The sequence below is a fragment of the Schistocerca nitens genome, chromosome 8, assembly GCF_023898315.1.
Source record: "Schistocerca nitens isolate TAMUIC-IGC-003100 chromosome 8, iqSchNite1.1, whole genome shotgun sequence".
Classification (NCBI taxonomy): domain Eukaryota; kingdom Metazoa; phylum Arthropoda; class Insecta; order Orthoptera; family Acrididae; genus Schistocerca; species Schistocerca nitens.
Genome location: NC_064621.1, coordinates 487,263,706 through 487,285,672, shown reverse-complemented (window position 1 = coordinate 487,285,672; position 21,967 = coordinate 487,263,706). Strand labels below are relative to the sequence as shown.

At 37.7% G+C, this 21,967-nt stretch overlaps 1 protein-coding gene across 2 annotated transcripts in view; it reads left to right on the top strand.

Annotated features, from left to right (window-relative positions):
• The first annotated feature begins 9,250 nt into the window (after positions 1-9,250).
• The window catches only part of LOC126198546 (nucleosome assembly protein 1-like 1), a 30,676-nt gene continuing 17,959 nt past the window's right edge, over positions 9,251-21,967 (top strand). Inside the window, exons 1-7 of one of the 2 annotated variants that reach the window (XM_049934956.1) lie at positions 9,251-9,339; positions 9,829-9,986; positions 14,701-14,844; positions 16,236-16,381; positions 16,459-16,615; positions 16,698-16,835; positions 17,290-17,437. In XM_049934956.1, coding sequence (XP_049790913.1) covers positions 9,831-9,986; positions 14,701-14,844; positions 16,236-16,381; positions 16,459-16,615; positions 16,698-16,835; positions 17,290-17,437 — 889 coding nt within the window. In that variant the 5' untranslated portion in view covers positions 9,251-9,339; positions 9,829-9,830. Of the gene's footprint in view, positions 9,409-9,828; positions 9,987-14,700; positions 14,845-16,235; positions 16,382-16,458; positions 16,616-16,697; positions 16,836-17,289; positions 17,438-21,967 lie in introns of both variants that reach the window. The other variant, XM_049934955.1, reaches the window with a different exon arrangement.

Genomic DNA, 21,967 nt, shown 5'->3' with positions numbered 1-21,967 from the left:
CCTGGACGATGTACTCAATTTTGCGAAGAATATGGCAGATCACATGAATGCCAGTGAGAGGTTTTTAGATTACGAGCAGTGAATTTAACGTTAAATATGGAAAAATGTCACTTGGCGTTACAATAAGTTACCATTTAAGGCACCTTATCAAAAGTGAAGGGATTGAGATGATTCCAAGATTGATACAGGCAGGATGTGAATTTCCAATTTCTAGTAATGCCAAGGAGTTACAATCTGTATAGGAATTAGGGAATTAACATAGGAAATTCATAAAAGGGTTTGCAGATATAGTTGGATTATTTACGTGACTGTTAAAAATGGCATATGGGTCAACTGGACAAAGGAATGCTGAGATGCATTCGAAGAATTAAAGAGAGCATTGACATGAAGTCCAGTACTAATTTTTCTGGACAGAGAGAAAAAGTTTATCCTCTCAATCGAGACTTTCAGTTATGATACTGGGTGTATTCTCAGTCAAGTGGTAAACAGAGAGGATCATCTGGTAGCATATGCCTGTAACATCGCGAGTCAATATGCAGTAGCATTTATTGCACTACTTTGCAGTATGCCTCGTAGCTTTGGAGCCGTTGGCAGTGATAGAAACAGCCACTTGTATCTTAGCGTGACTCATTCATACCTATCGCTAGCCTAGCCGTGGGATGCGGTATCTGTGTCAATTCGAGTGACAGAATATTCAAGACCATGAGAATTTAAATAAACTATTTTAAATATTATTCAATTTAGTTAAAAGTCAATATACTACCCTTTGTTATTAAAAAGAATACTGTGTAAAAATTTCCGCTTTCTATCTGTCATAGGTCCAGAGTTAGAGAAAATTTCCTAAACTACCCCAAACCGACACTTATAAGATTAAATTCAGTTAGGATTAATAACAGTTTGCCTTTAGTATCATTTGGAATCATTACTGAAGTTCACAAAATGGCAGAACAATTTATTTAGATTTTCATTATTAAAAAACGTAAACTACTTTTCATTTTTTGTAATATAAAATTCAAAAAAGATTATTATTTAGTTAATAAGATGTTGTGTGAGTAAATGAGTGTGAGCAAGAGTGTGTATGTATGTGTGTGTGTATGGTTCAAATGGCTCTGTGCACTATGGGACTTAACTTCTGAGGTCAGCAGTCTCCTAGAACTTAGAACTACTTAACCTAACTAACCTAAGAACACCACACACATCCATGCCCGAGGCTGGATTCGAACCTGCGACCGCAACAGTCGCGCAGTTCCAGACTGTAGCGCCTAGAACCTCTCGGCCACCCTGGCCGGCTGTGGGACATACATAAGGATTCAATATTATATGATATACAGCATTACGTAACTGTGTCATGGGAAAAATGTAATTTCCCCACCGTGCTGATGACGTATGTCCAAGGGTCCTTGCTTTTGTAAGAAGGCAGCCAGAATAGCCATTTACAGAGTAATAGTTTTCTAAAGTTATTTCAAGACTAGTTTTCTTTTCGTTTGGTTTTGTTAAACATTTTATTAATATTTGCATGATGAAATGATGTAAATGCATCTGTGATTGTTGATTGGCGTAGGACAGTTTTTAGCACGAGAAAGAACTCGAAGGATTGATTTGATTGGCTGATCATTTTGAACAACCAATCAGAGACAGGCATTTCCCGCGCATTGCAAGTAGTTATAGGCCCTAGAGGGAACGGCAGTGAGGCAGTCGTTAGCTAGCTATCGAACATACAGGTCATGTTGGACTTGTCCGTCTACATTATGAGTAAAATGAAGAAGTTACTGTGTTTCGCGTCCGGATGGTATTGCCGTGAAAGCAGTTGCATTTACGGACAGACTTGTGGAAATTTGAGCTTTGTGAAGTGTTTAGTTGGAAAGACAAACACGTGTGAACTTTCGGCCTTTGTAGAATTCTGCATGGCATATTTCATATTCATCAATGGAATAGTTGGCGAGCAGTTTCTTTATTAGAAAACAGCAGAGCATCGACTGTAGATCACGTAATAATTCGGGTCCGACTTAGTACATTTCTGGCTGCCTTGCGCCATACTGGGTTGTATGAACTGTGAGCTGAGGACATTGACATTAGTCGTTTAAATAAATACGAGCTGATGGCTAATTCTTTGACTTTGAACCTAAGAAAAAAGACTTGTTGCGGAATTTTGACATTTTTTTCTAAAAGACTGAAGCGATCGCCCTCCACCAGAACATCGTTATAAGATATTACAGGATAGCGTGCTACCAGAGTTTAGGCGGACTTTGCAAACGTAAGTATTGACGATGTTTTTCTTCAACGCTGCTTTTAACATAGTCTGAACAGTATCTACGTATGCAGAGAATCGGGCTGGTGACCAGACGCCGTACTGAGGTAGGTGGAACTTTTTGTAGTGCACAGTACGATGAAAGACAGTGGTCAAACAGTTACAAACGCAACGCAATTTCAAACCCGCCCCGCCACGTGCCTCTGGGCAGATAAACAGAGGAGAGAAAAACTAGTTTACAAAAGAAAAAGAGATACTTAATGTTATATATGGAATCATGTTTTTCAGATGTTCCTTATATGGAAAGAGGTTTGAAGTAATAATGGTCAGTGCAACCCTTAAATGGTTGCAGGGGGTTAAGGACCTTTCTAGCTGGCTGGCCAGATGGGTATTGAGATTGAGTGAATTCACGTATGAAGCTATACACAAAGAGACACAAAAATGTTGATAGTTAAACCCAAAAAGTAGCAGTGGGTCACAACCATGCACAATGGCAAGTAGTGCAACAGACAGATGAGGAATGTAACCAGTATGAGTTGCAGCCACAATTCACTGTATGGGGCAGGTTGTTGTGTCATTTTGGGACCTTGGGTAGTAGTCCCAATGGTGCTGAAAGAGAAGTGTGGAAATAAATGTGTGACAACATGCTGTCAGGACATGCAGGTTGTAGAACTTGCCAAGTAGCAGAGCACTACTGTCAGAGGTCTGGGAAAGAAGATTTGGATCAATATTAAGGGATTGTGTACAATGCACACAGCGAGCAGATATGTGCCATAAGTTAATAATTTTGCAGAGGTTACCAGAAACAACAGAGCCTTTTAAAATGACTGATCTGGATGTTCTTGCGTCATTTCACAATAATCCAAATGTTGAAATAACTGCATTCACTAACCAACAGGCAGCATTGGTAGCACGAGGATTAGTCAACAGCTGGGTCCTCAAATTTGTAGTGACACAAACTATGATTTCTGTTGAAGGGACAGACTTTCTGTCTAATTTGTTAAAGCAGCTGTGTAATCTGCTAATGTTTAAGGAGTTAAAGGACGAATCCATTGCACCCTCACAGTAACGGTAGAACGTAGAGGGTATGTTGCACAGTCAAAAGTATGTTGATTCATTATGTGGGCATACATCATAATGATTGGGACGCATATTTATCCTACATTGTGAGCGGATGTAATTAAAAAGTCTATTCAGTAACATATAAAGTAGTTTATGGTAGATGCACATCATCGCCATTTGACAAAATAAGGCCAAGAACTGGCAAGGATTGACAGTTCCTTAAGGATTTTGCTAAACAAGTGAAGAAAATTACGAAGCGTTTCAGGGAGTAAGAGTTCATTACTGCAGTGTATAATCGGTCAGTGGATAATGTTGTCTGAGCCATACTTTCCAAAGGGCAAGAACAAGAAATCTGTAACTCATATCAAGGGCAATATTAGGTAGGTGAGGCAACATCATCACTGGTAAACATCAAACTTCAATTACTGACCACAACTGTTGTGTATGTGGGGTGTCTGAAGCTATTTCAAGGAGCTCCAGATGCGTAGACACAAGTGGCATTGTCCATTGAGGATAGGAATATGTGTAGTAGGAAGAAGAGGAAGCATGGAAACCTTGCACAGCCTGTACAGGAGATTCCATATCGATTAAGGGAAAGGACATAGGAGGGAATAGTTTACATTAGGATTAGAGTATACATTTTATTTAGGGGCGTAAGGGATTAACATATCAGTAAAAGACTGAGCAGGGTGGCGCAATTGTTAGAACACTGGACTGAGATTCGGGAGGACGATGGTTCAAAACTACATCTGTCCTTTCCCTAAATCACTTCAGGCAAATGCCGGGATGGTTCCTTTGATAGGGCATTGATGAGTTCCTTCCCCATCCTTCCCTATTCCAATGGGACCGATGACCTCGCTGTTTGGTCCCCTCCCCCTGAATCAACCAGCCAACCACATTAGTAGAAGATGAGGATAGGAGGAAGAAGTTGTATGTATAGGATTATACCTTCATTTTCATTTACGTGTATATTAGGTATTTTTGAGTTGAGTTTTCTTTCGTATGACTATGTAACTGCAGAACTTGTGAAGGAGGGAAAATAACTGATGGGAGTTTCCTGTTCCCCGGTTGCAGTGTGTCGAAGCCAAAGGCGAGGGGAGTCCTTATCTTAGTACTGCTGCACCTCTTCACCAGGAGTGGAGTTGGAGCACTGCAGGTACTACCACTGGAAACCAGAGTATCTCTTACATAGTGGTGTGGTGCTTAAAGAAGCTCCATTGCAGTTATGTATGAGGCAAACAGGCAGGCACAGAGGCGCCGATATGTAATTTCACAAGTGAACCTGTTTGTATAGTGCAAGGTGACCAGGTTGAGCTGTGCTACTTAGTGACATTGCAGAAAGGCCATGCAATAACATCCTGGCCTGTGGTATATTTCCACATCATTTGGACATGAAAGTGTTGATCAGTACATGCTTGGAAGCAGTGTAATGGCACAACAAAGACCAACTAATTGCTATAGATATCCTCTGTTTCTAGCACAGTTATGTGCAGTCTGGATGCACCCTCCATGACATCAGGTTCTTGTCAATCTCCAATACACTATGGAGCAGCCAGCAATGACGCTGGTCTGGGCAGTCAGCTCCACCAAACCAGCTCACGACTCTGCCTGCATACTTAGACGACACATTGGAGAGCCATCCCGTAGGCGCCACAGTAGTGCCGAATTTCTGCCTTGGAGGGCAGTGGTTCATGGGCAGAGCACTATTTTCTCCATCCCTCCACAACAGGGCGAGCTTCTAACCCAGTAGCCATGATATCCTATAAGCATTCAGCAGATGTATGCATCACTGACACTACTCAGTCAGGCCCACATAGTGTAGAGTGTATGTAGAATAATGTGTCCAGTAGATGCTCAATCAGCAGGGCAAGCACGGTGGGAAACTAGTGGTGGGGGTTGTGGGCAGATGGTCGGCGCACTGTAGGGGAAATGCTCATATTTTTTGTAAATATTAAGTGGAGCCTCTTCACATCCACACTTATATGGTTACCATCCAAGAAGATCTACTGTCACCTCTGCTTCGGATTACATCTAAAAAGAATTGCACCGAAAATGCAACAAAAGCGTCGATTTATTTCGCCTGACTTGTTAATAGTTTGTAACTCAGGGGCGAATTTTGAGTAAAATCTGCGTTTCTCTTGTTGCCAAGTTAGAAAGTGCTTCTTTTGCCAAAAGACAATGGAGTTTACATGATGTCATTTCACTAACATGTTGTTCAGTTGCAGTTGAAAGAGAATTATGAAAAAGTGAGAAGCTGAGGACAAGTAAGGTCAGTACCTCATAAAAAGTATATCCTTGGTACAAAAATAAATGTGTAATATTCTTCACATATGTTGTTCCAAAACCTACAGTATTTCCCATTTGACCAGCTATCGATCACAATTAAAAATTACATTATTTCAACGAAAAAGTCTGTAGTTAGTGAAATAACACAGTAGATAATGAAGTTTTGCATAATAACCATACGGAAAAATACCCTCCTCTTTGCACACTATCATTTGCCAAAATCTTGTATTGACATCTCAAATCTTTTATGTGATATTTGGAATTAAATGGATTTTCATTTTGGCTATATTGCTATTGCAAATGAGTAAGCTACATAAGATTACTTTTGTCGAGATTGGTGACAGACACCTCCACGCAAGTCTAAAGGAAAATTAAGTATGTTAGCTAAATTTCACATGTAGCAAAATGTTATGGAATATGCATCAAATGCAACATTCCTATTTTTCATTGGGATCTTTTTGGAATTTCGCGCAGTGTCTTACGTAGATGCAAATGTCACAATAGCTATGAACATTCACGAAACAGTGCACCCTTCATCATGAAACTGACTTATCAAGCTATAAGCAAACTGAAAATGAACATTTTTAACGAATAGTATGTGTAAAATCGTTTGAGAAAGATTGCAGTGGGTGTGCCTCAATTATGTCATCGCAATCTGCCAAGTGGGCAAGCAATGTAGGCCTCCCCTTCTGGGCAAATGAGTGAGCTCGCCCACCGCTTCTGACAAAAACTGGTCATTGTGCATCAGCCACCTTATCCTATGTGGATTGTAACTCAGGCATGTGCTGTTGAATGAGGTGAACAACGTCAGGAATGCATGATATGGATGTCAAATGGCCATCCCACCGATCGTCCTTGAACCAATATTGGCAGTACTGGTAGACTAGTGCCTGCAGGGAGTGAATCCAGGGGTGTTGCAGCACTCTGGCATTGTAAACCAGGACGAATAAAACATATTGTATCTTGCAGCGGAGTTTTCCTAGCCACCACTGGCCAACACCACTGCCTCCACAACCCACCATTGCACCACATCTACACCATAGCTGCCACACTACCCCAGGTCGCCATAACACTGTTGCACTATCATATGTTGACATTTATCTTAATTTCTTTATTAGAAAGGTTTTTGCTTCTGTAGGGGCTTACAAGCTGACAAAGGTAAATTTCAAGTCCTTAGTAGGAGCATGGTAGAAACTGAGTTAGCAAGACTGTCACTAGAACGATTTGCTTTTTTGAATGATGCACCCAAGTTGACAATCTCCAGTGCTTCATTTGTCATCTGTTTCAGAATACTGTGGGTAATTTCGAGTAAGAAATTAGATTTAGGAATGATTCGTGTTTCCATCTTATTCTAACACTTCTCAAATTATGCAGAACTTCCATTGTCTTGTTTAATAGATTCTTTTGGAGTCATATTATAAAGTAAGATTTCGCCACCCCCAAGAAATCTGTTGCTCTGGGCGATGGTACGGTTTATCTTTCTCTAGAACTGCTCCTGCCAATACCAAACAGTGAAAGCGAGGTTATGAGTTAGAATAGTTTAAACAAAAAGTCGGATGATAACGTTTATAAAACGTCAAAGCAAACTTCATAACGCATGTTCTTGAATGATTTAGTGTAGTAACGTTTTGAGAAGCGAAACGAGATTTCAAAACATCGACACTGATTTGGTGGCGAAAATATGTACATAAAAAACACATCAAATAATATTTGTTCTGCAGAGAAAAACCGCCATGTTTTGCTACAATGTACTTCATTTCTTCTAGACAAATTTCGCCTTCTACTTTAAGGCATCTGCTGTGGAATCTAGATTGATACAGTTGGTTTTGATATACGACATTTGTAGATTATAAAACAATGCATGTCTCTTTTTTACGTAAATAAATGAGTACTTGCCGTTCTTCACGTTTTTGGTTGGCATCTGCACTTCCTCTCATCTGGACACATTCTGGAGGTCGCAGTACAACTGCACTTGCGAAATATAAGCACGTTTTCATGTTATGTACTTTTTTCTGTGCAATTTTCGAATTCCTTGTTTTTATCGCTGTGGAGCACTATTAGTTTTCTGTCACTAGTTGTAGATATTTTACTGAGAATTGTGATTTAAGATCGTTACTGTTGTGCGTTCACTTTATATCCCATCCTGTTTGGTTTTGTTTACGATGCTGCCGACCTAGCGAAGTATGCTCTGAAAACTAACGTCTGTCCGTTTCTGTTATATCTGTGTGTTTGTGTGTGTGTGTCCCCTTGTCTGTGTGTATGTATCTGCTGTAATAGCTGTCAAAGAGTGGATAAAACTTTTGGTGTTTGGCTGATTTGAGTTTTGGTTAAAATGGTTTGTGGAGGGGTTCATGGATAACTGAGTAGAAAGGCGTTGGGTGGTGTTGTTATTACTATGATAACAATTCTATGTTAGAGTGTTACTTTGTCACTTCAGCTGTTAGTGTAAACAATGAGTTGTTTGTCATGTGTACTTAATCACTCAACAGGGTTTTCCTGATTTGTTTTCTGTATGTACTAACTTTCTCGAAAGTCTCGACGTGTTTCTTTGTTGTTGATTGTAATTGTTTTCATGTCTTACTTTGTGTGACCAGATGCGAGGAAACACAGAAACCAACTGAAAACGCGAAGAACTGTAAGTATTCACTTATTTGCGTAAACAACGAGACGTGAACTGTTTTGTAATCCACAAATATCACATATCAAAACAAGACTGTATCATTCTAGATTCCACTGATGATAAAATAAAAGGCGAAACACGTCTAGAAGAAATAAAATACATTGCAGCAAGAAATTGTGGTTTTTATTTACAAAACAGATTATTCAGATTATTACATTAAACAATATTAAATTTCATAAGGGAGCAAAGAGGTCCTGTTTACCTTATCATTATGCTTTTTTCTTACATAGCTAATAAAATCTTAAACAACTGTGTTTTTCTCCGTCATTAGAGCTGACTTTTTCACTTAAAATGTTAATGAAAACTGCTTCATCAACTTCTGTTCTTTTTGTTTACAGTTGGTGCGTCAGTTCTGAAGTTTTATGGTTTCTGAAACCTAAAATAAATTTTTGCTTTCAGATATCTGACCTCGCTTGTGCAAGAACACCCAACAGAAAATGTATGCATGTTGTTATGGTACAATTTCAAGTTGCCACGAAAAGAAAGCACAATAATAAAGTTAAAGATGAAGACACAAAACACAAAACCATGACATTCACTTCTATAACACGAGAGTACGCAGCAAAGGAGGTGAACTTCCGACTTCAGCAGACGACGACACCGTCAAAACTTTCTTCCCCAGAAACCTTGACGTGATGTGATGTGACTTGACAGTATGGTGACGTCCTACGTGGTAGCCACCGTTTAAAGTAAACTTCGGAATCTCTTTACGTAATGTGACATGAAGTGACGACCAGTGTGTACTGGCCCTGATGCGTTTCGTAGATCCTCAGTTGCTCTAGTCACTGTCTTTTGGATATTTGAGATTTCGTATTAGAAAATATCGATACGAAGTTAAAGACAGACGCTGATGTGAAAACCCAGAAGGAAATTTTTCAATGATACCGTGAGAAAGGGATACTATACTTAGAATTGAGCTTTCATAGGTTTGCAATGAATTACGCTTGCATCTTTGATAATTTCGGTTTAAATTTCATACATATGTGGTTGGCGGCACTGGTTGTTTGTCATCTTTGGAGAGAAGTGCCCTACCATCTTTCTGTAAAGTGTGAGCGGTAAAAAGGTGAGATAGACAAAGGAGAGTAGTTAATTTTGAGGCTGTTATTTATTCTTTGCCTGTTAGCTTGGTGAGGTCAGTTAGACTTTTCTTGTCCATATTTAATAGGAAAGAGGGTGTTTTATTTTCATGGAAGTTTCAATATTATTAGAAACTCTAAAAAATGCAAATGGTTGCCCATGTGCGCGGTAATATGCCGTCAAGCTTTATAGTGTCTTCAGAACTTGTAACGTCTTATTTGTAGCCATTAATTTATTATTGCTTGTCGTTAGCCTAGCAGGCTTGCTGAATTATCAGCAAGTAGTATGAAGCGGGAATAAGAGTAAATTTTTATCTTAATGTTTTCATAATGTGACTCATGAACAAAGATATAATTCAAATCGTTTTTCATGGTTATAATTGCCAGTTTTTTATTATTTCATCACTTTTATTTCATTAGACAACATTTTTGCATTTTTATTTAGGTGAATATAAATTTTCGAATTTTCTGTAAAGCCATGGCAGATCCGGAAAGAATTGGCGATGCGGCTGAGGATCTTGAAGAAATGGAGGAGGAAGAAGAACCAACAAAAGTTGCGATAACTGAAGAAATGTTACAGAGACCCGAAGTCTTGGCAGCGCTACAAGGAACTCTGCACAGAGAGATGATGGAGGTGGGCACTTGCACATGCTACACTTAGTGTAGTAGCTGTGTGGGGGTTTGCTTTTGTTCTGAACTCTTAAAATACTTTTGCGTACAAATATTGTTATTTAATATTTGCAAGCGACACGTTTGCTTATACAATCCTGTTATGCTCTCCACGCTCTCTATTGTGATTGTGTTGCCCAGTTTTTGTGAGTACTTGTCTTAGAGGTTTAAAAGCACTGCCATAACTCAAAATATCCACGGGTGTACTGTTATGTGTACTGCTGACAATGCTATGTGGATACAGAATATTGTAAAATTTATTACCAAAGAAACACCATGGGTAGTTTCACCTGCTGCGGCCTGTGACAGCTAAGTGAATTGCACCCAGGGCCCAGTAGTGGATTACACTTCCGTTCTTGAAAAAGACACTTGAAATTGTTTTATGGCAGGCAGCAGACAGTATGATGAGCTTTTGTTCTGAAATTAAGTGCTAGGGTGACATGTCAATTACAGTTAATCACATGAGCAGTGGTGAAAGGCATAATTATGGATTATACATGCTACATTCAGTTTGATAATACACTTGTCACAGATTAAAATGCAATAAAGTTCACTGAATAGTGTTAAAATCTTGTAATAATTAAAAATACGTGGTTTAAATACTTATGTGGCTCAGTGGGGTTATGAGCCATATTATAAAGCCAAAGATCCAATGTTCCGTCCTGAGTTGATCCTTGGATTTTTTTACTGTCACATATTGCTTCGTTCACCTTTGGTAATGATTTGTTTGTTTATCCATGAATCACTTCTCAGGATCATATTAGTGTTTCATAGTGAGTGTTCAGCTGTTGCTTTATTATTGGAACCATCCTGGCATTTACCTGAAATTTGGGAAGACCCAAAGTAGGATAGGCTGACAGCATGAGCATCCATTGTGCCAATATGAAGTTAGCGCCTTAACAAATGTAGTATCTCATTTTACCCAAGTTCATTCTTGTACATACTTGGAACAACTTAGTTTCACAGCTTGAAGTGATAGTCGTGTCAGTGTAGCTGCCTAAGAAAGGAATGTGAATACTGGGACAATAAACTATATTCAGATAAAAATTATTTCGAAAGATAATTCAGTGTAAGTGGTAAGAGACCATCCACCATTCAATGTACTTCTTTCTCAAGTGCCGTGTGCTCACTGTTGCCTGTTTTGTAGGTGTGAAGCATAGCTAGCTGCTAGCAGGCAACATTACTCCCTGCCAGTGCAATCACTCACACACTAATTTTAAAAGTTCTAAATATTCTGGCTTACAACCCCTAATATTAGGAGCATAATCCTCAGCTAGACATTTTGGGTGTCAAGCTCTCAGCATCTGGCTCTCTTTTAAGTTAATCCTCATAAACATGCGCTTCAAAAGCACGCAAGGTCAATATTTAGAATGAAATTATTTGGACGTAGGCATAATTTTAATTTAAAAAATGTTAACACCAAACTCTCTGCTTTCCTTATCCATGTTACTGCCCATCCATCAGTGTTCCTTACGTAAAGCAGTAAACATTGGTCACATCAGCTCTCTCTGTGCACTTTTGGTTTAACATGTGTATGGCTGACAGACTGCACTGAGCTGTCAGCTGTTCCATAACATTCCAAGGATGTTAAAGGACATGGAGAGAGAACATACCAATGGTCATGTGCACAGAACTATTTACATTTGTTGTAATAACACCAACATTAAAAATAATTACAAAAACCATGGAAAGGATTACCATCCTCAGCAGTTTGTATATGAAGTAAGTTTTCAAACTGGACCAGGTGGGTTACTATTTGAAGTTTTATCAGGCAGGTAGTTTCTTCCCTTTTTTATTCACTTGTATCAGCTTTCATGATGCATTTCAGATGACTAGTCTCACATGTTTGCAACTGCTGGTATGTCATAGTTGTCCAATCTAAAAGCGTCTACATGGTCCCTACATCTTTTCAAAATGCTTTAGCATAAGCCATCAGCACATGGACTGTGCATCATTGTTGAGAGTGCCAAGTTTGACGACGTGGACTAGAACATTTGGGAGTCTTTCTGAATGTGTGGAGCAATATCTAACATGTCAGATATTCTGAGTGTTGACCAGTGAGATGGCACAATGCCACCTACATCACATACACACCCATCTCCTCCCAGCAAAGAGCTGTGAGGTGCCATATTGGCATTCAGTTAAAGCCTATACGTATATATGCCATTTCTGAGTGCCAGCAAATTGAGAATCACTTGAAAACCCATTGTTAACTGGTAAAATAATGAGAAACATTCGTGTCAAAAGAATTATTGTAACTTGTGTATTACGAGAGTGCCATTTGAAGGTAACTGCACAATGAGAAACCACTGAAAACACATTATTCTTGGTGCAGTTTGTTATTAAATTTGTCTGTAACACAGCTACAATTAAAGCTTTTAGCAACTGGCAACATGCTAAGATTGAGCATCAGTGATTTGTTATTGGTTTAGTGTAGTGAGTAGTGTTAATGATTCTCAGTGAGGTGCACGAGATGGTAGTGGTTAGTCACACCAGGTCTACTTTCTTTCGCTGACACTCACATTTTTAGTAGGTTCTGATACTTTATAAGTATATAGTATAATATTTGATATGTAAATATAAGTTCACTTTCTTGAGGAGTGAGTTTGTTTGATTGGCTTAATCTACAGGAGAGCTTGTGCTGCTTGTATAAGGATATTTTGCTACTTTCTTTAAAGTTTAGTAATTCACATTTTGTAAAGATTCTGCTACTGGGTAGGTACAATGATAAATTAAGAAAGACCTTGGGGTTTTACTAAAATGTGGGAATGATGAAATAATGTTCATCTTATGTCAAGAACTATTGCAAATTTGTATTGCACTGTTTGTAATGGAACTTTAAGTCTGTGTCCGTATTGGGCATGGTACTTTCCTTTTTGTCTTCAAACATGTACATGGATATTGAAGTTTTTTGTATATTACATATAGAACATGACTAGCATATGGACAGTGGACGAAATGTGCATTTTAATAGATCTAATGTTGGAATTCTATGGATGCCTGTTCAGTAAGGTGTGATTTACCACCTAGAAACCACCCCACTACTGCCTCTGGAGTGCATTCTGATCACTTATACCATGTTGGGGCCAATGTATTGTTTGCACAAGTTGCATAATTTGAGTGTTCAGCAGCATATTGAACTCGGCACGGTCTGTGTGCTGGTGCTTTAGGAGTATGTTCCTAATATTAGTGGTTTCATGCTGTTAAAATATTTGATTATCTTAAGAGCTGCTACCTCCAGATGGACCCTATTAGAGTAATTTCAATTGCAGTATATCATCTTAAATTTGAATCTACATATTTGAAAGTAGGAAACTTGGGCAGTTTCGACAATTTGACTAGATACCATTTTTGTAACTGCATAAATTGACTGTGATTTGGTGCACTGCTATATTTTTCTGGTCAGTGTTTGATATGGCTAATAGTATATTGAAGGGTTTTGCTGTAATCTTAAACTGCTTTAAAACATGAAATGGAATATACACTTCAAATTGGTATTAAAGGTGAATGGAAGGTTTCTGGGAATGTGCAATAGCCCATTTGAAAATGTAAGAGGATTTTGAAAAATTTTAACTTCGGGAACTTTTGGAAGGAAGTCAACTTCTTGACACCCTGTTACATAATTTTATGTAACCATTCTTTGTGGAATTCTGCAGATACTCTACCACCATTGTCTCATACAGATCGTGAGAATAAGACGGAGCATAGACATCTGGTCATTCCTCCATTCACCTACATATATTTGAATGAAATAGGATAGTGCTGTGAGAGTAAAGTCAGTGTATTCAATATAGGAATGGGTATGCTTGATGGCATCATGAGTGTACTCTACCAGAAAAGTCTCTCCAGCAAGTGTTCATCATTTGCAGTGTGGGCCACTTTTTCTGACTAATACTGTTGTTGGTTAAGAAGGAACCCAACAGCAGTGTTTTTGTCAGCTTTCAGCTGTGCGACACTAATGGATACAGGTGAAAGTTCATATAGCTGTGACAACACTGAGACATTGCCATAGACATTCACAAAATTTGCTGTATGTGGATGGTTGAGTTAGGCCTACAAAGCTACTGTTAAGACCACTTTAATTGTCAGATATCTAATTCCACTGACTTGATTAGTCAAATCTGTGTGCTCAGTAAACTGTTCTTATGTCACATACTTTCCATGTTAGTTGTAAGCCACCCATAATGAACACTGCAGTAGCTAAATAAACTGTTGCCTTAGCACACAAACTTCGTATGTGTACACCATTATAATTTTGGTTTGAAGTGATATCGATAATGCACTATATGGTTGCTTATTTAGTATGTACTTAGCTGTAAAGACATGATTTTTTTTATGTGACAGGGGTGTTGAACATACTTTTCCATACAGAATGGTGCCATATGTATTATATATATGTTTATATTAATGATATGAATATAACAGAGGGTAACATTCCACGTGGGAAAAATATATCTAAAAACAAAGATGATGTGACTTACCAAACGAAAGCACTGGCATGTCGACACACACACACACACACACACACACACACACACACACACACAGTCTATCGACATGCCAGCGCTTTTGTTTGGTAAGTCACATCTTTGTTTTTAGATATGTATATGTGTGTGTGTACACTATTGAGTAGGGTTGGTTCTGTTTACTGTATTCAGATGTATTTCTTTAATTTGCAGGCTCTACCAGCTTCTGTGAAACGAAGAATAAAAGCATTAAAAAAACTTCAGCTTGAATCTACCCATATAGAAGCAAAATTTTATGAAGAAGTACATCTTTTAGAATGCAAATACCATAAGCTATACTCACCATTGTATGAAAAAGTAAGTGTCTGAAAATGTAAATTGCATGCCTTAAATCATATTACCTGAATTACAACAAAATTGTTGTTAATGCATGTATAAACTTACCTTCCATTTTTACTCGCATCCCGTTTCACCATTGAGTTTTGATTATCTTAACTACCCATTCTTATCTACATATATGAATTATAGATGACCCATATACACTAGATACCAAGCGGTTAAAGGCGCTACAGTCTGGAACCGCTATGGTCGCAGGTTCAAATCCTGCCTCTGGCATGGATGTGTGTGATGTCCTTAGGTCAGTTAGGTTTAAGTAGTTCTAAGTTCTAGGGGACTGATGACCTCAGCAGTTAAGTCCCATAGTGCTCAGAGCCATTTGAACCATTTTTATACACTAGATAAACAAATTCCACTGGCTTGAAAGCTTTGCTTTTCTAGTGCTCAGGCATCACACATGGTCACAACAGTTCCCTAAGTAAACTGGACATTCGGGATAAATGAAACTCTCTCTCTCTCTCTCTCTCTCTCTCTCTCTCTCTCTCTCTCTCTCTCTCTCTGTGTGTGTGTGTGTGTGTGTGTGTGTGTGTGTGTGTGTGTGTGTCATGGATAGGGAATGGCTGAGTAACTGTACTTGCTGCAGTATTGTTTGTTTTGTATGGACAGATTTTGATATTGGGTCATCAGGTGACACATTTGGAGGGGGAGAAACTTGACTGAAAGGACAATGTATGCAAAGATAGACAAATTTCTAAGGCATGACAGTTGTAAAAACCAGATGCACATTCTACTCAAATGACATTCATCAAATGTTGTAAAAACCACTTTGAGGGAAAACCTCTGAAATGCTGCATCATATGAATGTAAAATATTTCAGTGGTGCCAAATACTTTTTCTGGTTTCTTAGACACTAATACATCTGTAATTTTTAAAAAAATTACTTGATCATTGATATACAGTGTAGTGACAGTACCAAGAATCTCGCATTTAAAAACTGTGACTAATAAGAGAACCTAAGAATAAGAATGAAAAATCTTACCAATTTAATGTTTAGTTGTAGACTACATGGAACTAAAACTAATTTGAAGTTTCCAAATCTTGTCAACCTCTCTTCATTTATGCTAACCTGCTGTTGCCTCCCTCATGCTGAGGGACACTGTGTTGACTTTCCTAATGTAATTATTCGGCTTCCTTCAACATGTTCAGAAAGAAAACATTTGACTACCCATTGCACCAATTTTAAGGCTATATATAGATCATTTGTATTTGCTGTCAGCTACAGTTTACTCATTTAAAACAATTGAAGTTTAATCTGCAGAAAAATACATTTGTTTTTAATTTGTAGATATTTCTGTCCTCTTGTGTGATAGTGGTTATAAAATGTGATCATTATGCTGTATTAATGTCTGCAGCGGGGAGAAGTGATATCAGGCCTATATGAGCCAACAGAAGCAGAATGTGAATGGGAATCTGATGATGAGAAGATTGATGAAGTGAGTGATGCCCTCAAGAAAAAAGTTAAAATTGATGGAGGTGACTCTGAAGGAGATAAAAATGAGTATGTACAAAATTGTTTTTGTATAGTGATTTTGTGTTAACTGAATTTAGTATAATTATTGGATATTTCATTCACAGTGTGAATAAAAATGAAGATGTTAAGGGCATTCCAGACTTTTGGCTTACTATCTTTAAAAATGTCCAGTTGCTATCTGAAATGGTGCAAGAGCATGATGAACCAATTTTGAAACATCTAATTGATATTAAAGTAATATTTCTGGAATCCAGTCCAATGGTGAGTTAAAAAAAATGCTACTTTTATGTAGCCTAATGTTTCTGAAAGACTCAGATTGTGACGAATTTTCTCTACCTTTCAGGGATTTGTTTTAGAATTTCATTTTTCACAAAATGAATACTTCTCCAATTCAGTTCTAACTAAGGAGTATGAAATGAAGTGTAAGCCAGATGAAAGTGATCCCTTTAGTTTTGAGGGACCAGAAATATTTAAATGTAAAGTAAGTAACAATTTTTCCTTCTTTATAGTAGAGACCCATAAGATTCTTGTTAAGACACAGTATTTGTGTAGAACAAAACATGTAAGATTTTCAAATTTTTTAAATGCAATGCAATATAGCCAGTACACAAAATAACAGTAATTAGTTATCAATCCTCTGTGATTAGTTATGTGGTATTCCAGTTTTCTGCATGTATGAAAGTGATAAATGAATGTTTCATAAATTATAAAAAAAATGACATTGTCTTATTTGTGTCCAGAGATGAGATGGTTTGGAATTGGTGTGGAAGCCATTTATGTTGCCAGCTAGCTTTTGATGCAGACCATTGAACTAATACTACAATCTTTTTTTAGTCTGGCTTATAATTTTGTATGCTGGGGAGAAGTTTCTGTGAATGTGTACAGTAGTATGTTGTGTTTAAGCCAAAATTTTTCACGAGTATAAATATTTTTAGGGGTGTGTTATTGACTGGAAAAAGGGAAAGAATGTTACAGTGAAGACAATTAAGAAGAAGCAGAAACATAAGTCTCGAGGTGCTGTGAGAACAGTTACAAAGACCATTCAGAATGATTCATTTTTCAACTTCTTTTCACCTCCAGCAGGTAAGTAACTAATTAAACTATCTGAAATTTTCAGTAGTGATGGCAGTCAGTGATTTAACAATCATCCTCAAAAGTTTCCACTCCGAAATCTTATTTTAGTTTAAAATGAAGAGTGAAAATCTCAAAGGAAATAGCTCGCTGTATTGTAGTATTCTTCCCTGAATATTGGTTTAACTGTTTTTTCTTGAATATGGGACATGGAACTTTGTTATAAGTAAATATGCTTAAGACTGTCTTAATTTTAACAGTGGGATGAGTTAATTGCTGTGGCAGTAAGACTGAACAGGTCAAGATGTAATAAATCTGTTAATGCTCCTTGTGTTTAAATTAGAATACAAGCTGGCCAACACCTTCAGGACGTGAAATTATATTACTGCTTTTATGCACGTAAGTGAAGAAAAAAAGAAAAACTTGGTACATTCTTTGCTTTCTGTGTTTGTGCATCTTTATTTCCAGATGTTTGTATGCACACTCTTTCCAAATTGGGTTTTGCCATCTTTTGTGAAATAGCTGGAATTGAAAATTCATTACTTTCCATTATTTGTATGCACAAAACAAAGCTCTCTGCAGAAATATTTTATCTGGATATAATTTGCTACAAAACAGCATTTGTTATGCAAGTTCAGTTTTGCATTTTTAAACAGAATGTGTTTCTGTATTCATATTTGAGAAGTGCTGGATTTTTCAGGGTTGTACCTGTAACATATGGACTGGAAAACGTGTTTCTCAAATAACCTGAATTAGTATACTTAACCCTTTATTTGGCAAATGGTGAAAATAAAAACAAAAGTTTTCAGTGCTTATATTTCTTCATTATGCTTTAAGAAATTCAGTTAGTTTTAGAAATTTTTGACAAAAATTATGAAATGTTGCTTACAAGCAACATTGCCAGCAGTAGACCACATTTATACATATTATAGAAAGTGTTTGCCAATAACCTCAAGCAAAAGGTTTCCTGTACATGAATAATTTATAAACACATTTATGCATTCCTGCTGTGTAATAGAACTGTTTAATTTTCCCTTCTAGTTCTTCTTGCAATGGAATTTTTGGAGATAGTTCCTCTTTGGAATGAAGCACAATACTAGATTGCATTTTGAACACATGAATGTAGAAAATCCAGATGGGCAATAACGACGACCTATGGAACCATATACAGTCCAATGCTTCATATTATCAAATCGGACATCTTGTGTAACAGTTGGAGCTGTTGGCTTCCTCTTGTTTTGTGGTGGTGTTATGTCTATTGAAGGCCTTCCTACTTTCTTTTTCCCTGAAAACATCAAACCTTTGGCAATATCTGCCCTGAATGACTTCAGTGAGGTCTTCTTGTCCAGAGATTCTCTTCGAAATATCAGCCAGGCATTTACAACACTCAGATCCAGCATAAATCCAAACAATCTCATGTACCAACATCTAGTTTTCATTGGTACTCTGTAGAGCTCTATCAGCATACCAGCAAGATCAACTCCTCCCATATGCTTCTTGTACTGACATACAATATTGGGACGGGGCACATCAATTCTTCCTTTTTCATTGCTGTCCCATCATTTTACTGTTGAGAGTGGTTGGACACCACAAGATGAGCTTGCAAGTGTCAGGATTTTATTGTTTTGAATATCCGCCGTAAGCATATGTAATATTCCAGTGGCATATGTCCCAACTATGGGCATTGTTGCTCACAGGCAACACAAGTTTTATACTATTTATGTAATTCAAAACAATATTACATTGAAATAGTTCTGCTGTAAACTCACCTCTGGGCATTTCTTGAAGAAAATCTGTTAAGATTACTGCCAATTTATTGAAATCCACTCTTTCAGAACCAAAATAAGACACCCCAGTTGCTCACACGAGATCTCTGTAACGCCACTGTACAGTCATCTCGTGTGGAAAACCTAGAACTATTACAACTGGCATTTGCAGTGTGTAATGGAACACTGCCTGGAGGCAACAATGCCAGTAAAAGGCACTGGGTAGTGTTTGTTGTTCCATAAGGCAAATGTAAATTTGATGTTGCTTGAGAGCAACACTGCCAAATAAAGGGTTAAATGCAGTAACACCATGAAGACAACTATTGCTATTGAGTGAATATTAAAGTAGAAATTTGGGGGAGTCGAGTGGTCCTTCTGTTGAAAGGTGGAAGTTGTATGAGAAAGGGTAAACAGTTTGTGAACCTTCACAGAAATTGCAGAAGATTGATACTACTTTGTCTGATAACTGCCTCTGTGGGCACTGAAATATCACATAATTGTGTGGCCTATGAAGTTGCAGTGTGCACAGTCTCAATGAATTGCCTTTGCTGCTGTGTTGTGGTGTGGTTAACCTGATTTATCAACCACTTGGAAAGGTCATTTGCATGTTGGATCACACTTTAATCCCCAACTGTGTCAAAGAAATTGCCAGCTGTTTTGAGCTGAAGTGTTGGAAGGAGACTGGTGGGAGTGCTCTGAAATTGAAGAACACATTTATCTAGTGCACATGCTCCTCCACTGGATCCTGGAAGACACACAATTTCAAGTCTAGACACCTTAAATCAGGAGTGTTTTAATTTAACTTGGTGTAAATAAGTTTTCAGAATTCCCAAAAACAAAACTATAAAAATGAAAATTTAATGAACATAAAAAATGTTGCTTAGTTGACCTTACACAAATTGGAGATACATCATATTTATTGAAGGCAACTATTAACTGTCAAAAGAATTTTATTAATATTCAGCTTTTCTTGCAATATAAGAAACTCAGCATAAATAACATTTTTTTCCAGAAAATAAAACTTCACATTATGTGGCACTGTAATGGCTAAAGTAAGATTTAGTACTTTTTGAAGCATGACCAAACAAGATTTTCTCAATGGATGCAGTGCTGGTAGGGCAAGGAAAAAGGCACTTATAAATTAGTTGTTACCATGGATTAGTGTTTCTAATAAATTAACCATAGGAATTTAAATTGATTTAATCACAAGCACAAAAATCCAGTAGTCAAATTGTACACACTGGGTTGGTTCTTGAAATACCAGTGTTTTTTTTCGATCATGCCTTAAATGAACAGCAATTGCTGATTGAAAAAACTGAAGGGGATTGGACAAAGTTGTTTGGTGAACTCAGATTCTACAGTGGTGTTAATTGTAGTCAAAACTGAAGTACAAATCATTAGTGAGGGTGTAGTGTCACCACTGGATGTAATTCTATAGTGGTTGTATTATTGTGGGGGGGGGGGGTATATGCTGGACTTTGAATGGGGCTCATTGTGTGACCTCCGGTATGTAAATATGCTATTTGAGTGTGTGATGCTTGTTGCTCAATGCCCTCTGAATGATCGTAAATGCCACGTGACAGCATGACATAAGGCCATCTTGTGCCACATATGAGTGATGATGGGATAGTGTCTTGTCTAGTCAGCTTTCCGAATGTACATTAACTGCTGCAACAAATTGATTTTTTTAGTTAAAAACACTTCTACAATCACTTATGCTGGATAATAGAACTACATTGTAATGAGAAGTAGCTCAGCAGCTTACTGAAAATATACTCAGTGGAGTATAACAAGACAACAATTTTGGCCACACCAACATCCTTTTGGAACTCTGTCATTAAAGAATCAGTGGAAATTTGCATGACAGGCAATCTTATCAACCGTGACAATGGCTACCAGCTAGATAATGCGTGGAACCCATCATTTCTAAGATCTGCTCCAGACGAAGATGTCACAGTACTCGGAAAGCTGCAGCAATTGACAATGCCGAATACAGCTGAGTTCTGCAGTTCCACCAGCGAGGGCGCTGCTGGCGGGTGGTGTAGTTAGTCTGTCAATATGATTTTGACACGTGCAGAATACTCACTGCACACTATATATTACAGAACAGAGGGCATCTTTGTCAGTCTTCGATGGCTCACCTGAGGATGGCTGGCAGTTGTCCAGTCGAAATGTCGTGGATGGAAGCTAATGACGACCAGCTGCAAGCCCGAAATCTTTTTGAATATTTAGTTTGCCGGGAAAATTTTAAATTTCACATGTTGTAAAATATGAGAAATGTTTCAAACTTAAAAGTTATGCATTGGATACCCCTTTGCATTTTCGTACTTTGTGTGATATGTGTACATAACAGGCATCAAAAGACTTGTCAAGGAGTTACTACCTAATAAAAACTGCTGATTCAGCTTGAACTGTTGTCTGGAAAGTAGGAACTTCTGACTCAGTTTCATATGTCATCGATGTTTTTCAAAGACTGCAGCTGTCATTCGTTATTTAAATAATGAAATACTGCACTAGTTATGTATATTTTTTTTTTTCATGCTTAGCACAGCGAATTTCGAGAATTTTTTTCTCCTTTTCAAGTGCAAATATTGTTAATAATTATGTTCAGCGTCTCTCCTGTAGTCATATTTTTGAGGTTATTAGGTACTGTTCCTCCTCAGTTATATAGAAAAACACACACACTTTAAAAAAATTATGTAACTGGCACTGTATTTATACTAAAAAGTAAAAACATTTGAGCAACGCTAAAGTGAGTGATGGTGTCAACTAGTAC